General features: G+C 38.5%; 2 protein-coding genes across 2 annotated transcripts in view; one reads left to right on the top strand and one right to left on the bottom strand.

The window, feature by feature from the left end:
• LOC109052994 (neogenin-like) overlaps positions 1 to 15,397 on the top strand; it is a 95,760-nt gene extending 80,363 nt beyond the window's left edge. The window contains 18 exon segments of the mRNA XM_042755083.1: positions 837 to 979; positions 2,288 to 2,400; positions 2,483 to 2,677; positions 3,828 to 3,841; positions 3,843 to 3,924; positions 6,434 to 6,663; positions 6,759 to 6,897; positions 7,065 to 7,172; positions 7,873 to 8,067; positions 8,554 to 8,586; positions 8,980 to 9,042; positions 10,607 to 10,745; positions 10,826 to 11,061; positions 11,783 to 11,875; positions 12,396 to 12,554; positions 13,579 to 13,827; positions 14,386 to 14,510; positions 15,302 to 15,397. Coding sequence (XP_042611017.1) covers positions 837 to 979; positions 2,288 to 2,400; positions 2,483 to 2,677; positions 3,828 to 3,841; positions 3,843 to 3,924; positions 6,434 to 6,663; positions 6,759 to 6,897; positions 7,065 to 7,172; positions 7,873 to 8,067; positions 8,554 to 8,586; positions 8,980 to 9,042; positions 10,607 to 10,745; positions 10,826 to 11,061; positions 11,783 to 11,875; positions 12,396 to 12,554; positions 13,579 to 13,827; positions 14,386 to 14,510; positions 15,302 to 15,385 — 2,400 coding nt within the window. The 3' untranslated portion in view covers positions 15,386 to 15,397.
• A 2,267-nt stretch (positions 15,398 to 17,664) lies between these two features.
• LOC122144292 (40S ribosomal protein S17-like) lies at positions 17,665 to 20,313 on the bottom strand. The gene is made up of 5 exons (XM_042755086.1): positions 20,279 to 20,313; positions 19,654 to 19,805; positions 19,430 to 19,535; positions 17,982 to 18,047; positions 17,665 to 17,786 (listed from the first exon to the last, which is right to left on the bottom strand). The coding sequence occupies exons 1-5, from the start codon at positions 20,279 to 20,281 to the stop codon at positions 17,715 to 17,717; spliced, it is 399 nt and encodes a 132-aa protein (XP_042611020.1). The 5' UTR covers positions 20,282 to 20,313; the 3' UTR covers positions 17,665 to 17,714.
• Positions 20,314 to 24,143: the final 3,830 nt, after the last annotated feature.

Below are 24,143 nucleotides of genomic sequence, written 5' to 3'. Positions count from 1 at the left end.
TAATAAAAAGGCTTTAAGTCTCAGACAGAAGCTTTTTTTGTATATTGCATGAGAAGATGGTTAATTAGTGGGCTCCTATGGACGGTTTCAGGACCCCCTCGTGTGGCCCTGGAGTGCTCCGCAACAGACGGGGGAATTCAGTCTGGGTGTGTATAATGAATACAATGACTTAGCGTATGCGAGGCCCCTGCTGGTAGCACTAGGCACCCCTGTGACCCATAAGTCACTTAAAACAAGGTTTGTTTGGCTGAAAACACAAGCAGTAGTTTAGCGAGGTAAACTGGAATTGGTCGAAAATTGAAATACAGTAATTGCATACATGGTGCAGATTTAATTCGGTTTATTCCTCATGGCCCGTGAACACGGCAACTGTGGATACTATTAATTAATTCCCCCACCCTCGCTGGGCGGCCCCTCTCCCTGCCTTCATTATCCCAGCAGGCACCGCGGGCCCTGCAGCTAGCCTCCTCCATCCATCCTGAGCTGCGTTCCCGCAGGCCCCTCTACACTGCACAGCTTTATCTATTATTCATGGGTTCGGCTGGTTACTGCTGCTCGCGCCAATGCCCTCTGCTTCAGGACTGATATACTCACGCATGCTTCATGTGCGAAATGATCACGTTCTCTAATGGATGCCTCGGGGAGACGATGACTTAGGTTAGATGCCTGCACTCAGGCTTGTTACTGTGGTGACTCTGTGTGTGCTGTAGGTGCGAGGAGGTGCTGCATAACTCTCCATTTGATGCACTGTGGTTATTGCTTTGGAATGAAATCTGAATGTGTGGTATTGAGGATGTTGTTTTTTTTGTGTTTTCTCAAATGTGTGAACCTTGTAGAGCATCATGGTCAGATGGCAGCCTCCGCCAGCAGATGCTCAGAATGGTGAGATCACCGGCTATAAGATCCGTTACAGGAAGGGTACGAGGAAGAGCGAGGCGGCCGAGATTACTTCAGGATCGCAGCTCTATCAGCTCATAGAATGGTAAGCTGAACAACACCTCATCTATCTATCACACACACATATATATATATACCTTTATTAGAACATTATTAGATATTATTATAGGCCTTTAGTTTGAGTTCATTTAGCACAATTAATTCCGAAAAATAATGAGCAAAATTGCACACATTTATTCATCTGCCTGGATCCTATTTGAATAATTAACTAGTGTTTCATATAATTCATTTGATAAATTTTTTAATCTATTAACACCCCCAGCGTGTCTGTCCTTGGCCCTCCTACACTTAATACTGCCATAAGCATTAGCCATTGCAAAAACCCATACTGGTTGAATTATTTTTTTTTTTTTAAAGGCATCATTAAATTCTTGTCCTTACCCTTGTACACCAGTGCTTTTGAGCTGCCATGTCAACTCCACCAATGGCTCTGGAAAAATATACTTCTCAGAAATTACAGAATAGATGCCCTGCAATAAATAAAGCCACAAGTGACACAACTCCATCCATTAAACAAAAGTGAGAATTAAATTCTAAATAGATTTCAGCAGCTTCATGAGTGCCATGCTGTGGTTGGCATCAAAGAGCATAATGGTTGTTTTCTGTTCCAGTTGAGTTGAGATGAGATGTTAGTTAGTTCAAAGGCTTGAAGTTGAGTGTTGCTATCTTCCCACAAGGCCGCAGGAACAGCTCTGACTTCTGCATTCAACACTCTAACTAAGAAGACGCTTATTAACATTTTAAAGCAATTATAACCTCTGGCTTATTTAAAGACAGCAGGCATTCCCTCATCTATGATAACCAGAATCATGCCCATGGCATCAGACATGTGAAATTTTTGAACTTCTTTTTTTTTTGCTTTTCCCCTCTGGAATCAGTCAGTTCTCATATTGTTGTTTGTGTCAGTCCAGTGTGATACAAATTTGTGGAAGCAGACCTTTATTAACTCAGCACTCTAGGCAATGCTGTAGCGTGTAGGTCAGTGTGATGATGATGCGGGGGTGGTTTATCGATTTAGTCTTGGTAAATGGATTGAGAAACGTGGAGCGTTGTGAAGCATCTTTTCGGTTTGTTTCCAGAGAAATGAGCTGACTGGTTGGTTGAGACGGGTGCTTCACTTTTACTATTGCTCATACAGTACTTAGGGTTAGTGATTTAAACTAGCGGTGCTCTAGGAACCCACCCGAAACTTTGTAGGAAGCCAAACTGTTTCTATACAGTTTTGTGCACTTTTAGCACTTTTTATTTCACAAAGCTTCTGAATATGTATTGTGTAGAACAAAATTCAACTGAATCAAAAGCCTATATTGAAGTTCTTCTTGTATTTTTCAGGTCTGCAGCGAGGCACTGAATATATGCTGCGAGTGTCTGCCATTACGGTCAATGGCACGGGTCCGGCTACAGACTGGACCACTGCTGAGACGTTTGAGAGCGATCTGGACGGTAAAAACTGGCAGATATCTTGCAAACACCGGTTGCTTGATTAGGATGACCAAGTGTAATTTTTGCTGTTCTTTGGTTTCAGAGACAACTGTGCCAGACGTCCCGAGCTCCTTGCATGTGCGGCCACTTGTGAACAGCATTGTAGTGAGCTGGACGCCCCCGGAGAACCAGGACATTGTGGTGAGGGGTTACACCATCGGCTATGGGATCGGCAGGCCCCATGCCCAGACCATTAAAGTGGACTACAAACAGAGATACTACACCATTGAGAACTTGAGTAAGATCCTTCATTATAATAAGTCTGCTTTTGAAAAAAATTATTTGTTTATGAAAAATACATTACAAAATCTGCTTTGAGGAGCAAGAAAATACATTTTTTTTAGTCTTCAAATGCATTGTGGGAAAAAAAGTCATTTTTAAAAATGCTTTTTTGTGTAAATAAATATTTAAATTGAATGTTTGAACATTTAAATTAAACATTTGAACATTTGAGTTTGAGCATTTAAATTCAATTATAAATGTATAAAAAGGTGTAAAAAATAAAAGGAAATATAAGTAAAATTAATCAGAAATATATTTCAGATATTTATTTAATTAATACATTTAATTTTTTTTGCCATGTGGGATTATACAAATTTAAAAATAACTCATACGTCAACTATTTCAGCATATTAAATCACAATATTTACGGGGGGAAAATTGTTTAGATGTCACTACATGAAGAACATACAGTAGATCATCTGACCATTTTATTGTGCTGAAAACACATGAAGTGTAAAGGACAGTACAATTGTAAAGTAAGGGTTTATTACTTTTAATACTGTACTATTTTGGTGTCTACCATGATATCAAAATTATTGTCATATGCATAAAATATGTTTCTTGATAATTGGTACTTAATTCAAAGAATACTATGGTATTACCATGATACATTAAAAAAGATACAAATTGAAAAATTGTGATTATACACAACCAGTTTTACCATATTACTATATCCTATAATACCATGGATCTATATCATCCACTAAGCTCAGTTGAATCTGTATCACTCATTTTAATTTACGTTTCTAAACATTCATTCACACTTTCATCAGACAAACATGAAGTAGCAGTGAAGAAATAGCTCTGTGTTGCCCTCTAAAAGTGAATTAAAGTAAACAGAACTGGGTAAATGGATTGTAGGTACTCAAGAGTGGGAGATTTAGCCCTCTCTCCACCCCATTGTAATTACATTTGAAGGAACAAGAAAAATAATCATCAGAAGCAACAGCATAATTTAAGTTTTCGTAATTATCATCTAATTACCGAGAGCGAGAATCAATAATGGTGTTTAAATATGCACCCCTGCTAGGATGATGAATAATGGTTGAAGCTCTCAGTGGAGCTGCGGGCTTGATTAGCTAAATGATTGGCTTTCTCCCTGCCAGATCCCAGCTCGCACTAACGTTATCACACTGAAGGCCTTCAACAACGTGGGGGAGGGAATCCCTGTGTACGAGAGCGCTGTCACACGACCCCAATCAGGTAGGTCACGGCCGGCACCGCTCAGCCTTATAACACGCCACACCTACAGCTTCAACATACTCGTCCTCGTTTGTCACTACTGTATTCCTAGTATGGAGAATATTGCCATATTTACCATAGAAATAACATTGCACCTGCCTGTCTGTTAAACAGAGCTTGAGGTCCTAATGAAATCTACATTTCTTCTAAAATTGCATTTCTGTTATTTCCGGCTAATCGTATTGACATTGACATCGCTTGTTCTTCTCATTAGAGACCATCTTAAGAGTTCTTCAGTAGTTTTGTGGTCTCTAATGCTTCTGCCTCCTAGCAACCAGAGGAATCCTCTTGATTATGAGATACAGACGAAGCCATATGCTCTTCACAATTGAAGCGCTGCTTAATAGCGCTGCACATGATAGAGATGCAGAGCGGTTTGATTAAAACACTGCTCTTATCCGAAGTACAGGAACATCATGACAGTCATTTCCAGAAATGAGTCACTCCACCATCCAAGTGAATGTTGATATGACATGGAAGAGTAGCACTGGTCAAACATTATACTTAATGGTGATCTCATTGTTGTTCATGGTGAAAAAGCCATTTTTATCATCTGCAGTACTAAATGTTTTTCCTTTTATTTATGTATTTGCAAACTAAAAAACCATTTTGCATGTTGTGCAAAATTAGGGTTAAGTGCAATTTTATATATCAATATGGCTATAAAATAATAACAATGATAATAATCAATTAGTAGTATATCAATTAAGTATATTACTAAAAATATGAAGAAAAAAGAAAGAAATATTGCTATTGTAATATTTTATTGTTGAATTAAAAAACTAAGGATTTGGAGGTGGGGGGGGGGGATTATGTAATATGGACCAATAATACATTAAGATTGCCGAGAACTTGATTCACACTGCATAGGGAATGAAAGAGTGAAAAACTGAAGCTGACCACTTTCAGAACACTAGATAATTTCTCCACCTCTGGTGTTGATCAGTGGAACACACTTATTACCTCCCAGCATGCAGTGTGGTACATGGCATTTCTCATTTCTCCTGGTTTACCTTTAACTGAACTCAAGGAAACCTGCTGCAGGGGCTTTTGAAGATCTCCTGCAGAGTTTATATCTGCTCGCTCACCCATTCCTTCATACATAAGCGTGTCTCCCACCATTAAGAGGGAATGTTGTAATAATACTAACAGGTAAAGGTGACAGTTTTTGCCTCTTCTGCCAGAATATAGATATATATGTTTAGCTTAAAATAAGAGATATAATTGTAATAGTCTATTACTGCATGTTTAGATTTCCTGATTTTTTAGGAAATCAATGAGTGAAGTACTTCAGTGTGTGTTTACTTTTGCATTTTAAGTATTTATTGTTTTGTTAGGGCATTGCATGCTAGTTGGACAGTGAATCCGTTTACATTCCGCTCTTTAACAGAATTCCAGAGAACAAGCAGAGCTCAACCTCACATAGTGCTCACTATGGGGCTGCTTCAGAACTATGGAAAACAACCAGTTTTTTTCCCCCCACTTTGCCATTTGAAAACAGTTAAATGTTGAAGCCAGAAACAATGTGTTCTCATTTTCACACATATAAAAGCTGGTGAGCATATTTTCCCCCACTCCAAATTGTTATTCCTTGAAGGGAGCGCTTAGGGAAACAGGTGATTTAAGCAGGCAAACAGCTTTGAATCTATAAAAGGATCAGACTTTTAGACCTTTTTGTTGTTCAGGTATTTGACATTATAATATCAGTAAAATCAGACTTGCATCGCACATTGAAATTATCTGAAAGCTTTGGTGATGAATAATCAAAAATGTGCATCTATCAAAAAAACCTTGACTAAGACAAGGTCACGGGTTCCAAACCTCAAATAAAAATTAATAGACAGGAAAGAAAAATAAAAACCTTTTCATCTGCTTCCTTCTGTGAATCTGGTTAAATTGCAGTAAAAAAGAAAAAGATCTCAAACTTTTTATTAGCTAAACACTTCAAGCACACCTAATTTGAGATTTTCTAACCTTACAATAAATACAAGGTGTAATACATTTAATTACAGTCTTAACATTTGACATTGGCATTTAGAGAAGAATCATAAGGATCCCTAATAGCATTGTTTATATCCATGTAAAATTCTAGATGAGGATTACATTGTATTCCAGGCTCTGTGTATATGAACTCTCACTGATCGTTTTCCTCCTTATATTGTAATGTAGCTGATGTAGTTCCTTGACTCATTGTAGATGTAGTTCTCTGTAGCTCTGGATGATTTTGTGACTGTCCACTCTTGATATTCTGTTCTAATCCAAATATTTCTCTCTTTCTCCTTCTCCAATCCCGCCTCCACAATTCTCCTCTCCCTCACCTCCCATTTTAACCCATTAATTCGTTCTCCCCCGTCGTTATGTATCTCCCATCCTAAAACCCTCCCCTTGTACGTTTAATTGCGCTCACCTTTTTTCACCTTTCACCTTTTTATTTTTTTTGCCATGGGACATTGTGTAATTTGGCTTGCAGACCCCATAGACCCTGATGTTGATTTGTACGAACTTTTCCATGCTCCATACACTCCAGTACCAGACCCTGTACCCATGCTGCCTCCTGTGGGCGTTCAGGCGTCCGTTCTGAGCCACGACACCATGAAAGTCACCTGGGCCAACTCGCTGCCCAAGAACCAGAAGATCACAGATGCACGTTACTACACAGTGCGCTGGAAGACCAACATACCCGCAAACACAAAGTTCAAGGTATGTTAACAGAATCTAGTCTCTTCACAGTGAAGGTGGTGAATGGTGGAGAATCTTTAGTTGTTATATCACTGACATTGATTTGTTAATTTTAGGTGGCTAATACCACCACACTGACTCACACAGTGACGGGTCTTAAACCCAACACCTTGTACGAGTTCTCGGTCATGGTGACCAAGGGCCGGAGGACAAGCACCTGGAGCATGACTGCACATGGAACAACTTTTGAAACAAGTGTGTACTCTAGATGGGGGCAGGTCTCATCATTTTAGATTAGTGACTCATCAAGTAGTTTTGTTGTACATGTAAACACACTCAATGAATAATAAACTTTGCATTTACATAAAGTGTTAGAGAATATCTGCAATTGTAGTCTTGATTCATTTTATATTTTCTCCCCGTCCCAAGTTCTGCGCCTAAAGATGTGACTGTAGTGAGCAAAGAGGGACGACCCACACCATCAATCGTCAACTGGCAGCCACCCTCAGAAGCCAATGGCAAGATCACAGGTGACAAAAGTGATATGAAAAATATATAACCTGTTAGAGACAGTAACCGGGTTTCCATTACAGATTTGCGCAAAACTTTCATAGTATTTTATAAATGCCGATAAAAAACCTATTGCGAATTGTTGCCGTTTCCATTAACTGAAGTTATGCGACTAAAACTATTTTTTTTTTCCATCTCGCAATAAGTCATGCAGATGGATGTTAGTAGGTTTAGGTAAATTGCAGCCACCGCACTAGCCATTATTTTTCATTGACGGACACGTATGGGTGTATCTTTAGTGAAGCAGCACGGACAGTGGCTTCTGGGACGCTTCTTAAACGTGACCCAGTGCTATAAACACAAGCATTTACTAGAGTGGCCATGTTGGAGCTGTAATGCACCACAGACTTGTGCCGGGTAAATAAGCATTAATATCAAGGAAAACCCTTTATACTTGAAAGTGGCCATGGATGAGGTGTTTCTTGGAGGTTATAGTACATTAAAGACATTATAGTACATTAAAGACATAAAAGTCATGTGACTTTTGCGAGCGTAAAAATTGTTTTGGCAAAGTTGACGTGTTTCCATTAGACATGTTTTCCGTTTGCAATTTCAATTTACACAATTTGAAGGGCAATGGAAACGTGACTAGTGACTATTTAACTTGCCTGATTTATAATCACAGTATACCTCTGTATCACTTTTTCTCTGCCTTTCCAGGTTACATCATTTACTACAGCACTGATGTGAATGCAGAGGTTCATGACTGGGTCATTGAACCAGTAGTGGGGAACAGGTTGACCCATCAGATTCAAGAGCTGACCCTTGATACCACCTACTACTTCAAGATCCAGGCACGTAACTCTAAAGGGATGGGTCCCATGTCTGATGCTGTCCAGTTCCGCACTCCTAAAGGTAAACCAGCTCATTCACGCCGATGAATGATAACAATCACTGCTGTCTGCTGAAAAGACCAGTATATGCTGGGTTATGAATCCAAAAATACAATGGGATACTGGTGTAACCACTGTTTCTTATCTGGCTTAAACCAGCAAGATTTTCTTGATCAAAAGGAAAAGACCAACTAGACTAGTAAGCAGACCATAATGAACTAGCCTAAACAAAAGTGGACCATTAGGGAATTTCATGCTGTTCTTTTCAGCACTGTTCAGTTGCTAAACTATAATTGGTAAGATTCAATATTGGGAAATATATTATGGTACCATATGCACATACGCTATTTTTAACCTAATCTAAAGCTTAATCCTTTGCATTTACCCTGACCTCACCAATCTTTCATACTGGCTCATGCACAAGCCATCCATAGGGTCCTGCTTAGCTCTGACTGCATGCCTCTCTTCCTCTAACCTGTCTCCTCTCCTTCTGCTTTTGTCCTGCTAGCCGAATCCTCTGACAAAATGTCTAATGACCAAGGTAATTGCTCTCTCTTCTCTTATTCCACTAATGTCCTCAAATTGAAGTGAGCAGCTTGTTTTCCCCTGAACACTGAAATTCATCAGAAGTCACAGAAAGATCCAGCTGGTGTATAGCAGAACATAGAAAACTTCTTATTTGCTTGCCTGACTACCATTTACTAAGAGTTTATCAGCAAATGCACATGTGGCTAAAAACTTCATACTACTAACAGTCTTTCCCCAAGCACATTTTGGTCAAATGATGAGTGTCATGCTCTTCTCTGAAGTACAGTTTGTGGTGGTTTATCTGTTAAAATTGCATGCTGTGGAATGTGTCTTAATGTGAACTATACAAAAGAGCGGTTGATTCCAATGTGCCACCTGCCAATTCTTCTTATCTGACATCTTGTAGCTCCAGGTATATTGGTGAAACAAGGAAGACCCTCTGCACCAGATCAAGGTTTTGGATCAGTTGGTAATTGCTGTTTTATGTTTCCAAAAAATACACTGTAGAAAGCCGCTAGAAATGGCTAATCATTGATGTACCATAACAGCAACGAAAAAACTGCCCTAGAACTGTTCCTAATACCACTAAGCAATACCATAACAACCAACCAGTAGTCACTAGCAACCACTTAGCAACACAACTACTTAGCAACATCCCATCAATACCATATTAATACCCCTAGCATCCACAAAGCAACCACCTACCACCTACCAATGCCATAACAACTACCAAGGAGCTCTAACGAACATCCACAATAAATTACCAACACCTTAATACCAGCATAGCAACCCCTTAGTAACATCCTAAGAACTTGATTAAAATCCACCCAGTGCTTTTTTTTAATCCCCAAAAATCATAAGCATTGTTTTAGAAGAATTTACAGATTCTTGGAGTGATGTCTCACAGGTCAAGGCCCCTCCCTCGACTATTGACGAACACTGGCGTTTTAGCATAGACCCGCTCTGAGTGAGCTGTAAACAGTCCGCCATTGTTTCGATGCTGGAGCAGGTGTAGACAGGAATGTTTCCTAAGTGATTGAGCTGTTTGTTGTTAGATGTAATAATGAACAATGCAGTGTTCACTTACTCCTGACATCTGAGCCGCTGAAGAAGCAGTGAATTACTTTTGTTTTTGAAAGCAATGTGCCCCCCGATCTACCTAAATGCGTTTATGTTCGCATAAATCATTTGTGATCCAGGTTCACCTACAGAAGAAGTGAGTTTTTAAGAAATGAGGGCCTTTCGCACCACAGGAGCATTTTCATAGTACCAGAACTAATTGTGGAACTACCCACTTTTTGTTATTTTAGTACTGGACTGCCTTTTTCGAGAACCAAATTAGCTCCTACTCCGGAGCAGGGTCTAACCAGCACAACTGGTACTACCCGTGACGTAAGCATACATTGATTGATGTAGCACTGCCAGTTGTTGTTGGAGATTCTTAGTCCTCCTTTCCATTCTTTCAATCGCTTTACGTATACATCGACATTCCATGTCCATTATTGTGAAACCCACGAGACACAAAAAAAAACACAGCTCCGATCACAGTGTCCTCCATCTTCCATCTTGTTCTTCTTTGTTAACTTTGTTGAACTTCGCACACAAATGATATCGCTGTTGACCGGCGTTCCCGTCACTTCCTAGTACACACTGTCAGTGCAAAAATGCAACTCTTTAAATGGTACTGGGAAATTGTTCGCGCAAAATCGTCCCATGACTTTTAGGACTGTACATTTAGTTCTGGAACTAAAGCGGTGTGAAAGGCCCTTTAGCAACACCCTAGTGGTGTCTTGCAACCATGTAGAAACACCTTAGGATCAACTTATTATCACTTAGCAACCCCATGGCAAAACTCAACCAATTCCCTCTATATTTCTGTCTATCAGGCCATTCTGTCATAAACATTTAAGGCTTTGAAAACTTTTTTAAAACTTTCAGGCGAGAATTTGACAAACCAACATTCAACATTTGTTTGCCTTGACAAAATTTTCATTTTCTTCTAACGTTATAACCATAGAATTTCCATGTTTCAGGGAAAGCAGATATGTCTGGCACTGGTGATAACCACATCCTGGTTATTGTCATAATTGTGTCTGTGGGTGCATTTACCATCATCCTGGTGGTGGTTGGCGCTTTCCTGTGTACACGTCGTACCACAACACAGCAGAAAAAGTAAGTTCAGATCTCCTGCTGACGAACAGTCCGAATACTCAGTCCTGGCGTGAGGGTAAACTGTTTGATATGATCTCCAGGAAACGTGCAGCCTGCAAGTCCACCAATGGATCCCACAAGTATAAGGGTAATTCCAAAGATCTGAAGCCACCAGACCTCTGGATCCACCACGAACGTTTAGAGCTAAAACCTATCGACAAATCGCCTGACCCCAATCCAGTCATGACTGACACACCGATCCCCAGAACCTCCCAGGACATCACCCCAGTGGACGGCCCCATGGATCCTATGCTCCAGAGACATAACTCTTACCGTGGTAAGAACTTTGATTTAAAGACCCCATGAAATCAGAACACAAAGAGTTTTGTCTTTTAAAGACCATCTGTATACTAGTGGATACCCAAACTTCTGGAGATTTTGTATATATTTATAGTATTTTTCTTTGGAAAACAGACTGGAACCCTCTCTTAGTACCATCTACAACTGACTATAAGTAGCAAGTAGCTATGATGTAAACCGAAAGCTGTCTAAAAGTCCCTTTGATATGTCTAGCCCAACTTCCTGTTTCAGTAGGAAAACTGTCACACACAGGTAAGAAGATTTGTGACCATTTCATGGGGTCTTTAAACCCTGACCAGCCTTCACCTGCTGCATAATCCATGACATCATTCCAGCTGCTGCTTCTGAAGGATGCTTCAAAGTCATGTCTACTATTTGTCATTATTGCTTGCAATTGGCATGTTCCTTGCTTAAAATGGAACTTGAAACTTGTAGCCTTGTTTTCTTTGTTCTCCTGGCATGAATGGTGATATCCATCTGCTGCTGCCTACTCCTACAGATCTCCTGATATGTGTGTCTACACTGCCCTCTGATGGACAAACAATAGAATCCCACAGCAATAGTGAAAATATCACATCATCTCGGCAAACTGACTCTAGGAAGTCAGCTGGTTGTCTTCATATGGCTCTTGTATTTGGAGCCTGTTGGGGGGGTAAGCCTGTCTCAATCTGATTGGCTGGTCGCTGTCTGATTTACAGGCCATGAATCAGAGGACAGCATATCTACACTGGCAGGCCGTCGGGGAATGAGACCTAAAATGATGATGCCCTTTGATGCACAGCCCCCTCAGCGTAAGTGTGTGATCCTGAACCAGGGACCAGACACCCTTAATTTGGCCCCTTTTCTTTCAGTTAGGATATTAAACAATTTATGCTCTTTGGAATAACATAGTCCTCAAACAAGGTTCCCTGAGTTCATTATTGTAGTTGTAGGCCAAAAACATACTCTACTCAAGTACACGAGTGCAAAAAACTCAAGCTAAGAGAGCTAAACATTTAAAAATGCATGGGAATGTTCAGGTCAACTGCTGCCATGGCAGAGCAATAGTCTTAGCAAATTAGCTAAAGTTAGTTAGGTTAGCAACACAGCAATGAAGGAACAGGTTGGCCATCTGCATTTGCATACTTGTCTAGAGTATCTTTCTAGCCTAATGACTAATTCTTTAACCTAGCAACATAGCGTGTCTTTTCAATCTGTGTTGTTGTTTGTTTGCATGAGCAGATGTTATAGATGCACCATGCTTTCCATAATCTCATAGCTTTGTGTGCAAGGTCTAAACCATGGCGCTCTATTATTTGTGTCCATTCGCAGCTGTGATTAGTGCTCACCCCATCCATTCCCTCGATAACCATCACCATCATTATCACTTGGGCAACCTGGCCTCACCAACACGCAGCTATCTCCACCACCAGAGCAGCGCGCGGTCCACCGCAACCCCCATCTCTCATCTAGACAGGGCAGAGTCCACAGGTGAGAGTGCATTAGTGGGACTATGTGAAGACCTTCTTTGTTCCTGGATACAATTGTGTTAGACTATGTTCTTCTTTTCTTCTCAAAATGGAGTTACACTTACTTGGTGACCATGGAATTGTAGTGAAACTTTCCATATCTCTTCATTTCCCCCCTTATCTCTCAGAGAACATACAGTAACTCATTCTTTAGCACTTGCTTTACCAACATTATATGGTTTCTAGCTGGCCTAAGTGGGTCATTTTTTGTTATTCAGTGGTTCAGCCTGTTCTAGATGGTTGATTAATTGAGGGACCTGCTTTCAACCTGGTGAACCATTTTGGTGAAGCTGGTTAGAGCTGGCAGACCAACTATGGCCAGCAACAAAGCAAATAACCATGCTCCAAAAACCATCTTTACCAATAGAAAGGCAACAAGAAAACTAAATTTACCCTATTTACTTAAAGTTGTCATGAAATCTGTTTTCTACCATGATGTAATTGACCTTATTGTAAACAATTCATCCCTGTAGTTTTAAATTGTTCATTATGGTCTCAACATTTTTAATCAACATGTTATAACTCCATCTTCTGGTAAAAACATTAGACTACCCTCTGACGTTGTTTTTTGGAGTTCTCCAGTCATTAATTCTGCTTAAACCTGCCTCTTTCTAACAATCGATTGCAAACTCACATTTTACCAATAGGTGTAGAGTTTTAACACAGTTAACATTAATGTAATAAACCTTATTGCAATTATACCAAACAACAATTTAAGGAAGAAATATTAAGGTTGGGGCACATCAATATGCTCTGGACTTTCACCTTCAGTCTCCACAGCCTGGTCAAAAAAGATTGTTTCAAATTAGTTGTTTCAGAAGGAGAATATTCTACCTACTCACATTTAGGTGTTTAACATGATATGACTTGTTTTTTTTCCCTAGCAGGCTTCTCATGATCTTTAAGGTTGCTTGTATACAACACCCACAGGGTTAATAGTATGCAGTAAGCACCATGCGCTGACCCATGTGCTGATGTAATTACAGAGTCAGTAAGGAACACCCCTAGTGCTGATATGCACCCTCCGTCTGGGCAGCCCTCCTGCACCACTGATCTTTCAGAGACAGACATTAGCTACCACAGCTCAGCCGCTGAGGAGGAGCCAGCATTCAGTACACCCACAGCACATGTTCGTTCCACGCACCCACTCAAGAGTTTTGCAGTGCCTGCCATCCCAGCTCACTCTATGTATGACTCAGCAGCATTACCCAGCACTCCACTGCTGTCTCAGACAGGTAAGTTCCCCTTCACATAAGATATTCACATACATATTGATCCAATCTACGATGTCTACAATAATGGCTTTTAACATAAAAATGTTTATAATATAGGCAGGTACATTCACCGGAATGAAAGCTAAGCTATTGGTAATTTCAATGCTAGAGGATGTAAATATCTTATCAACATTGAGTTTAAAAAGATATTGCCAACCAAGGTGTACTTTCTTCCAAGTTAAAAAATGAAAGTATTTATAGCATAAGAAATGTCTGTGGAATATTGAGCCTAAATGGTACATATACAGTGAGAATATAATAGGTCCTAGAACAGACCCTTGTGGGGCACCACAGTTTAGAGTGGCTGAAGAGGAAGACAAATGGACTGATGGAAAAGATTCTGTCTTTTAAATAAAAAACAAATTTATTCAAGTATCTTGGATCTAGTTTGTCACACTCCAACTGCTCTACAAAAAGCACCCTTCTTTTTTTAGGTTTGTGCATCCTTATCATGAATAGTACACATTTTCATGGTTAAAAGGGAGAAGAACAGTTACTGACTTGTGCAATTTGTTTTAGGGCCTCACTCAGTTAAAACAGCCTCTATTGGTACGTTGGGAAGGACGAGAACTCCTATGCCTGTCATAGTTCCAAATGCACCGGATGTCTCGGAAAGTAGCAGACTGCATGAAGATGCAGGGAGCGTGAGTACTTTAATGTTCTGTATTACTTTTTCTCTGTACATTATAACTCTTACAACATAACCATGTACATTTGAGCCATTTCTGTTATGCAGTAACAAAAAAAAATGCTTGTATTATAAGTATTTTTGGTCAAGTCTAGGAGCTTTAACTATATTAAATGTAGTTTAATTATTTATACAGTGGCAATACAATGTGTCTACAGAATATCAGCCATCAGCTCCAAAAATATGTTTTTATCTAATTTATGATGATAGGGACATGACAATGAAGTAGAATGACCTTTTTACAACATTTGGCATACATCAGCCCTGTGATCTTAGCGTTGCTGGTGCCATGCTCTACTGTTTGAGCTACAGCAATGTCATGCACTGTTTCATACTATGTTTTTCTAGGGATACTGTTACATATGAGAGTAAACTGTTACATACTGAAAAAAAAAAATACTGAAAAATAAAAAGCTAATAATAAAATGTTTTACATCTTTTTCTTCTCTCTCAAACCTTTACCTTCTTCTCCTTTTAATGGCTGTATTTATTGCCCGCTTATTACAATTTTGCAATTTTTTAAAATGATTTAAAATTACTAATTGGTTCTTGTTTATCCTGCAAAATCCCCAATACTACCACTGCACCCCCTTCTTCCATTACCACGTGTGCATGTGGCTGTGTGTGCTATTTGATTTCCTGTTTTTCTTCTGCAGTACCACTGACCATCCCCTCATAAAGCCAATTCCCAAACCCCAACTCACCCCAACCCCTTCCCCCCGCTGTAACCTTCTTCATCTCCCTCAGAATTACGAGACTGACGAGTTGACGGAGGAAATGGCCCATCTGGAGGGCTTAATGAAGGACCTAAACGCCATCACGACAGCCTGATCACAATCCTCACAATAACACTAGACCTCACCTGCCACGGTGGAGGACGTACAGCATGGAGGAGTTCTCAATCATTCGCTAAATGGAGAAAGAAGAGAGTGAGATAGAGAAAAAACACTAATGTTTGGCATACCTTGCTTACTCTCAGGAAGGAGAAACCCAGGAATGAGGACAGTGGACATTCTGAGAAATTGACGTGGTTACTTAAACCAGATGATTGCGATTTTTCTCTCAGCATCCTAAAACGTTTCCTTATGTTTCAGCGGAGACCGTTTGAAAAGACACCGTTTTATTATCCTACGAAAAAAGGAAAACTACATTAAGCTGGTGTACGTGTTGGTGCTTGTAAGGCACAATTTACAGTGTTTCATTTGTGTCTTTTCTTTGTGTTTTTGTATCTATATATATATTGCCCCCGTTCCAGTGAGCTGAACGTTGGACATCATCCTTTTGTCCTTTTTATTTCTGCAACTCATTTTGTATTAAACATTTTGATTGACGTCTCTTTCTCTTTTGTATGTCATATAATGTGCCATGTCTTATTTTCTTAAACATGTTTTGTATTGTTTTATATGCATATACACTTATCTGTTTGTATATATGTTTAAAATGGACTCATTTCAACACCACAGCGATGTTTTTGACCTCTCACGAGTTTCCGTTTTAGTCAGAGACATGCTGCTTTTTCATTTGCCATTAGAATGGATTTTTGCAGTCTGCAACGTCACTTCCCACTTCTACATTATGCCTGTTTTAAATGGGAGTACCCATCAGATATGCCTTATTGAATTTGTGTGGAATGGCAGAAATCAGTACAACTGGGAAATATTTTCAAAATGTTTTATCACACAACACTGTGATATTTATTCTGTAATGCTAACTGTTACTGGTCACTGGTACGAGAACATAGACCTCCATCACGCATGCTGTCAGACTTGGTGCTGAAACTCAAAACTTCAGGTTGTACACATGTAACTGCTAAGTGAACAAATTTGGTACATTGGAAAGTGCTTTATATGGTTTATTTCCTCTTGCTGCATTGGTCTGAATTCTTGTATCAGAACTTACACAAACTTAATGAATGAATGACAACATACACTGGGAGATTTTACAGACCACATGCTTGGCACTTAATGCAACAAAGTGCAAATGCAACACACTTTTATACTGAACTCCCAGTGCTCATCTTTTATTTTCCATTATATTTCTTGTATTTGTTTCATATGAAGTACTTGTATAGAATTTCAATGTGCGAGGCAAAAAACCCAACTATTACTCCCCTGCTGGATATTGTTTTGATCTGTACTTTTACCCAAAGAAAATATGTAACAGCAATCATAATTTTGTTTTATGAATTTAATGTCTCAAACATATTCTTGAATGTCATTCTGACTGTAAGAAATTCTGGGTAACTATAAGAACATGTTAAAAAGCTTGGTAAAAAACAAAAACAATTTGACCTATTTGGGATAACCGATCAAGTTGTAGACAGTCAAACCTTTATTGCACTTTTTCAACAATTTCAAGAAAAGGAAAGAAAAAAAAAACATTTTTACATAGCCTGTGTTTTGAATATAAAACTCTATTTGTGTAATGTAGTGTCATAATTTAGCATAGGCAGCTGGTCTTATTTGTTCTTTTGCCTCTGAAATAATATTTGAGCGGCAGGTTTTACTGTGTTGCATATGCAGAATTCTGTTGTTGCTTATTTCTGTACAAAGATCTTCTTGCTGTCTCTAGAAATACTCTGTGGCTTTTTAAAAAAAAATTACTAAAAACACTGCCTTTGGTTCTTATTTACTTGCATGCACTTTAAATATTTTTGAACTGTGCATTTGTTTTTCAGGACTCTCTCCCTTTTCTGGTCATTTGTGATTGCTGAATAAGGACCTTTAACCATAATTCTCCAAACATTGGTTTAGAAACCACTAAAATCAAGCATAATTGGAAACGTATGAAACATGTTTCCATTACTTTATTTTTCCAATACTACAAAAAGCTGGTTTTCATAGACACCTGACATCGGTTAAGTATTCAACATATAGCATGTCTCACATTTTCAAATCAGAATCAGTTGTATAGCTGTTTTTAGACCGCTGTTACTATTAAGATTTCAGAAAGCCAGTCTAGTTTAAAAAAAAAAAAAAAAAAAACTAATTGGGTGTTACTACTTTGTAGATCTGACTTGTTCAAATTGTAATACAATGTTATGAAGTGATGTCAGGAGAATAATGATCATCCAGATGATTTAAAAAAAAAAAAAAAGGATCAAACAAGGATGGGTTTTTTTGCAGTCTTTATTGACTTCTGATAAATTACACCTCTAGACTCATCTGGGTGTTTTAAAGTTCATTCCAATAACTGGCTGGGTGACCTGCAAGTTGGAGATGTTGCCGAAGTCCTGCAATGAAAGAAAGAACGGGTTAATGTTATTTCCTTAATTCAAGTCTGAATAGGAACACTGTAATGTTTTGATAAATCACATGGTAGTTCCAGAGCATCTGACAGCTGTAAAATATAGCCTTTACAGCACTGGAAGCACACAGGATTAAGGTTTTGCAGTTCATCTACACAAGCTACAGTCAAATCAACTTACGAAAGTCTTCAGCATTTCCTTTGTATCTGGATCAACCTCAATAATCTCCTGATCCAAAGCAGAGACCTGAGGACAGAGTGAACCAGCACATGAAATAAGATACTAATACAATACTGGTGACATGGTATCATGCAGCAAATTATAGTACTACTACTGTACATAAATAAGTTTAGAAGAACATAATAGCAGAGATTGCCATTTTTTAGGCTCTTCATAAGGAACAACCAAGGGAACTCATTCTGGCAGTCCTAAAAATGATAACATGTAGGGATATGTAAAGACACATCTTTGATATTCATCACTATTGTTTTAATGATGTGGAGGCTGATACTATCAAGCATATTGCTTACTTTACAACAAAAATACACCTTAAGAAATCAAGCTTTCATTAGTGATGTGGCCCAGCAGAGTGCAGTCGGAATGAGCCCACATTCAATACATGTCAAAAATGGCCTTTATGAGTTTACCTCTTTTATTTATTTTTTACTATGATGAGGCATTACTACTTGACCAAGAGTGCCATTTTAATATAAGCATGACTGCAAATGGGATATTTATTAACCGGTTGTATAAAATCAGTAAGTTAATATAGTGAACTATTTTAGATACGGTCATCAAAAATGGTTCTAAAAACTGCAACATAACCACTGTGTCTCCTGAACGAAACGTTTCGAACAAATCAATGATCGAGGCACAAAAACAGTCATCTTCTTAGATTCTCAATAAATCAGCTGTTTGAAGGAATCCATTGAATCAATGCTTCTATGACTTTCATATTTAAATTAATAAAAAAATCTATTTCAATATTCAAAATATTTAAAACTAATCTCATAGTATTACTTAAGCAACTGCATTTCAAATACATATACATACTGCTTCAGACATCTGTGCCACTTGTACAGTGCAAAAAAATAAAATATTTTGTTGGATATGATTTGATTGGTAACAGCCTATAGTGTCTTTATCTTACTGAAATTGATTAAATTCAGTAACTTGGCAAACAAAAACAAAATTAAGCCCACATCCTCAGCTATTAAGGTTTAGAGAGAGAGAAAAAAAATAAAAATTTAATAATTGCCCCAGAAAAAGTAAGAGAATATGGCAAAAAATAATAATAATAAAGTCCATATTCACATCTAATAAGGTGTTCACATTCTAATAAATTAAGAAATATATATAAATAATGCCCCTGAACAATTGTGTCAAACATTTCTGCTTAATGAGAGTTCATTTCTAACTGGTATGAAGTGACCACTACATAGAATAAGAAGAGACCTCAAAAAGCCGAGGGTTGACAAAACACTAACAAAACTAAATTAGACAAGATATTGTGTAATTACAGTTCTCAACACAAATCCAGAAGACACAGATATCATTTGTGATCACTGCAGCAGCTCTTTGGGTCGTGTGTGAATCTGCTGATGCAGTGTGAAATGAAGCACACTGACCTCGGGGACGTAGTTATCCCGTCTCTCTCTCTCCTCCTCCTGCAGTTTGATGGAGATGCCTCTGACAGGACCCCTCTGAATGCGCTTCATCAGATGCGTCACATACCTGCAGACAGACACACTTGTATTTCATATGCATATTAAAAAAATGCATAAGAATTAACAAGACCATATAATTGCACAGCCCTGATTAGCATACAGAGTTCCCACGTCACGTGACTCACCCCGCGATCTTGTTGCGCAGAGGTTTGCTGGGGATGATGGCGATCTCCTCGCACACCCTCTTGTTGATGTGGAAGTCGTTGCCCAGGCGGGTGTAGTACTTCTCTATGACCACCCGAGCGGCCTTCTTCACGGTCTTGGTTCTCACGCGCCCCTGTCAGAAAAAACACACACACCAGAGTCAGTCACAGTAAGAGATCAGAGCATTTCCAAACCTCACGCGGCATCTGCGATATAAAAACTTTCAGAAACCATCAACACTGTAACGCGTACTCTAGTTTAGGACACGTGAATAAGAGCTATGGCTTTGAACTGTTTTCCCCTCCATAAACACATGAAAATAGGAGGATAAAAGCGTCAACTGTTCTATATAGATCAGCATTGTACTGCAGATTGTAGCGTCTGAAGCCGCTTCTTTGGAAATTCAAGTTTTTTTGAAGAACCGGGAGATGACGCGGGTTTTTTTTCAACATCCTACATCACCGCTGCTGCCAAATCTCAAAATAATTAGTGTATAAGAATCTCGGGAGTATTGACTAAACATTTTGGTGCTTTTAAGCAGGCGACGAGGTTATAAACCACGGGATTGATACGGATTAACACGGGTTCATCGGGAAACATACACACCATATTGAGCCGGTCTAGAGGAAAAGGGTTTTAAAAACCAACGGTGCGGAAGTTTATACAGCACTGCCGGAAGTTACATAAAAGTCTCTGAATGAGAAACATCACCTGCTTCAAATCAACGGGTGAAATAAAAAGGACAGTTTTACTTAAATCTTGCACGTATTACACAACTAACTAAATAAAAGCTGCAGAAAAACAATTTACCACATAAACCCACTCCAGACTATTAATTTATAGTCAATTAATTAATCTCTCATTGGAAACAACCAAATATAACATTTTATGAGATTTTATAAACCAGCATACCTTCCAAGAAATTTCATTAACTAACAAGAAATAAACTTTCATGCCTTTGTTAGAAGGCTGCTGGATTTGATCTACAACATCCAAGTAATGAGAATAAGATTCAGCTGCTAATAATGATGTGTTTGTGCATATATTTGTTCATTGCAGACTTAAGGGCAGAATAAGTCACTTAGATCTGAGGAAAGAAATCTCTGGATATTTGTTCTGAGGTGTAAAGGTTAAGTTGTACCCTCGGGGTAAGACAGCCCCTGGAGACATCTTGCCCCAAAATATTAGGTAGCTTTAAAATGTTAAAGGGTGAGTGAAGGTGGATGCATTAGGTTTAACTTGCCTCCAATTCAGGATGAAATAGTCTGAGATATACGTATTATGGGGGAGGGGATAAAATAAATGTATGTGTGTTTACAAATTGGGGACAAATTTGTCAGCTAAACCTGAAAACTCATTTTTTTGGTGACATCGAGGGACATCCTTTTGTGTAAAAAAAAAAAAACAAAAAAAAAAAAAAATAAAGATACAAAAATATTTTATATTAAAGTACATAAAACCCTAACCCTTACAGAAATGTTTAGGTTGTAGTATTTATAATTAGCTCTATATAAAATCAGAAGTCTATGGAACATCCCCATAAATGTGTGTGTGTGTGTGTGTGGTGTGTAAACACTTTTTTTATACATGTAATTAATAAACAGACTGAACTCATAATCCACAATTTTCTCAGGCCACCAAAGGTTTTAGGACACAAATACCCTCTAAAAAAAGACAGACACACTCTTACTCAAAGGTTAAGAGACATTTTCTTTTAGATTTACATAAAAAAGGGTGCAAACTTGAGTTTCCCTTTAAGAGTGGAGGGAATAAAAATTTAATTTGAAAGGTTATGTATGGAATTTTATATGACTCCTCAGGAAAATAGGCATTTTAAATAAGATTAAGATAAAGGCCTTAATCTTTCTGCAACTTAAAAACAAAATATATTTAGAGAGAGAGAGAGAGGAGAAAACAAAACGGGTCCATCACAGTTGAAGCCCTTGACAAAGTAAAATCATTGAAAAACATTTAAGCAACATTCATATTTCAACACAATAAATTCATAATACAATGAAATTTAAAGTATCTTTGTAAGTATGACAGAACAAGAGAATGACTCTTGCATTTACTGTACAATTCAGTTTTTAATATGTTCGAAGTACAGAAACATCCTTACCGAAAGAAAAACACTACAAAAAAAAAAAAAAAATTTGAAAAAGAGAATTCAAATATTGCAGTGCTTTCCTACCAGACTCCTGTAATATAATCATTCCGAGGTCATTGAAAATGAGCAGTTAACCAGATCGGACTGTTCATTAAAAAAAAAAAAGAAAAAAAAAAAAAGAGAAAAATATGCTCAACAAGTTCCCACATTAACTAAAACCTTGAAACAGGAATGATTACATTTTTCAGAGAGAAAAAAGCTATGACTGTAGCAGACACGATGGAAGGGGAATACAGTATACAGCGGCAAAATAGTAGGCAGTGGACATTTACCTGCTGAACTCGAGCGTACAGAGGGGTCAGACTTGCAGTAGCATGTTTAAGGCATTACGCAGCCACAGAATAACAGTGTATCAACAACTTCATGCCCCCACATTGTTCTTCAGTGCCCCATTTACACATAGTTTTCCATTGCTTTCGGGATCAAAAGCCATGCACATAAAATCTGCATTAATGTCACTAACTTCAACTTCAGGAGAATAACTCTATTTACCTCTCTGTATGTAAATCTGCAGCACAGTAAAAGTGACCCCGAACCGTGATACAAAAGCAAAGGCAATTCAAAGGAAATGGACTGGTACACAAAAACCTCTCCAAAGGACCCAGAATGCTTCCTGAATGACTCGATTTTTGGGCAATCAATCACTTTTGAGGAATTATTGTATGTTTAAACCTCAAATGGACTCTTTATTAAAACAAAAAACCTACAAAAAAGGTACAAAAACATAGGGTACAATCTTAAACAAAGGGAAAATTAAAGATGATAAATGGTTTGAAATAGTCATCACCTTGCAGTTGACAAGAGAGCCAGTAGTCATTATGATCGCTTTATCCAAAATTCCAGTAATAATGAATAGCGTCTGTTCTAGCCATCCCTCATCAAACTACTTCAAATAGCATATTAAGAGTGATTTCAGTGTAGTGTTTTAACGTGGACGAGTCATTTTTTATCCAGCAGAAGGCGCCTTAATCACCATCCACTCATAATCCCAAAGTACATCTTACATCTGCATGTAGGACTAGCTTCCTCATCCATTACTCCAAAGCTAAATGCTTTCACATTCCTCTTGTATCCAAAAAAACACAATTCCAGACGGCTCCGTAACAAGCCAAGGCCTCCCACTTTGACTTTGGAAGAGTGTCAACAAGAATCAAGGGGTTAAATCCTGCAAAATCATCCTCCTTAGAGCCAGACGCACCTGGCGATAGCAAGCAGTGCACATCCAGAAATACTAAATTGTCTTCCAACTCTAGCGAGGCACGTAATACATATCGTTAAGAGAGAGAACGTTAAATTAAATGCAGCCTCGACGCATGTGCGAGACATTTTTTCAAGAGTATTATTCAAGTACTTTTCACAGAATAATTTAAACCCAAAGTGACTTGCATCACAGTGGACAAGCATAAGGAACATCTATTAAATAACCGTCACATCAGAAATACATGGAAAGTTTTTTGCGCATTTGCGAAAACGGTTTGTTGACTCTATAACCGCCAACCCGAGATTTGAACGCCATTTACGTTTCCTACACAGTGGAAATTGTTCCACAATTGGTGAATCCAAAAAGAAATGGGTCAGTGAGAGCTCACCAAGTTATTATTTACATATATAAACGAGTGGAAAAACAGACGGCTGGATTACTCAATTGATGAGTTATGAGGTGGAAACATGCTAATAAAGAATCTGTGCCCTTTTGCCATATCGATTTGGTCCAACACTCATTTATCCCACTGCTTTTGTAGGAACATTCAAAGCATGCCATCTGTAGGCCCTCAGGAGGGATTTCCAAAATACACAATGGGCATGATAGATTCTTCAAACAGCCTCGTTTACCTCTGTTACTTATGAAAGACGAGTTCAGAGGTCAGTAGCATACAGCAACGCACAGGCTGAAGTAAACGAGGGCCTAAGACAACTTTTGTGCAGTCACACGATCCTATGGCTTCTCTCTCAACTTTTTTTGTACGGTGATCAAAATCAAATAAAATAATAGTTCATATAATTTATCTTACATTTGGAATTCACATTTGCTATACATTAAAAAGTTCACAAAATAAAAACATGGATTTTAATGCTGTGAATAAGTGAACGGTCAAACCAAAAACATGAGCAAGGCAACATCACGACTTGAGATTAGCGATTCTCTGAAGTAGAAACAAAAAAACGACAACAACGTAATTACAGTAATCGTTTCGCATATAACCCAATTTTACGTAATTCCTGCCTTACGGATTGCGCTCAGGAAAGGACCGACTCATCCATGCAAGAGGTCAAGGGCTGCCCGTCTCAGAACACGCGTATGGC

This window comes from Cyprinus carpio, unplaced genomic scaffold (genome assembly GCF_018340385.1).
Source record: "Cyprinus carpio isolate SPL01 unplaced genomic scaffold, ASM1834038v1 S000006632, whole genome shotgun sequence".
Classification (NCBI taxonomy): domain Eukaryota; kingdom Metazoa; phylum Chordata; class Actinopteri; order Cypriniformes; family Cyprinidae; genus Cyprinus; species Cyprinus carpio.
This window is presented reverse-complemented; position numbering and strand designations above follow the sequence as displayed.

Excerpts from the sequence above, each read along its gene's own strand:
- LOC122144292 (XM_042755086.1), bottom strand. Across the intron at positions 19,536-19,653 it reads CTGCGCAACAAGATCGCGGG|GTATGTGACGCATCTGATGA; the intron begins GTGAGTCACGTG and ends GTCTGTCTGCAG. Across the intron at positions 17,787-17,981 it reads AGGAAATGCTGAAGACTTTC|GACTTCGGCAACATCTCCAA; the intron begins GTAAGTTGATTT and ends CTTTCATTGCAG.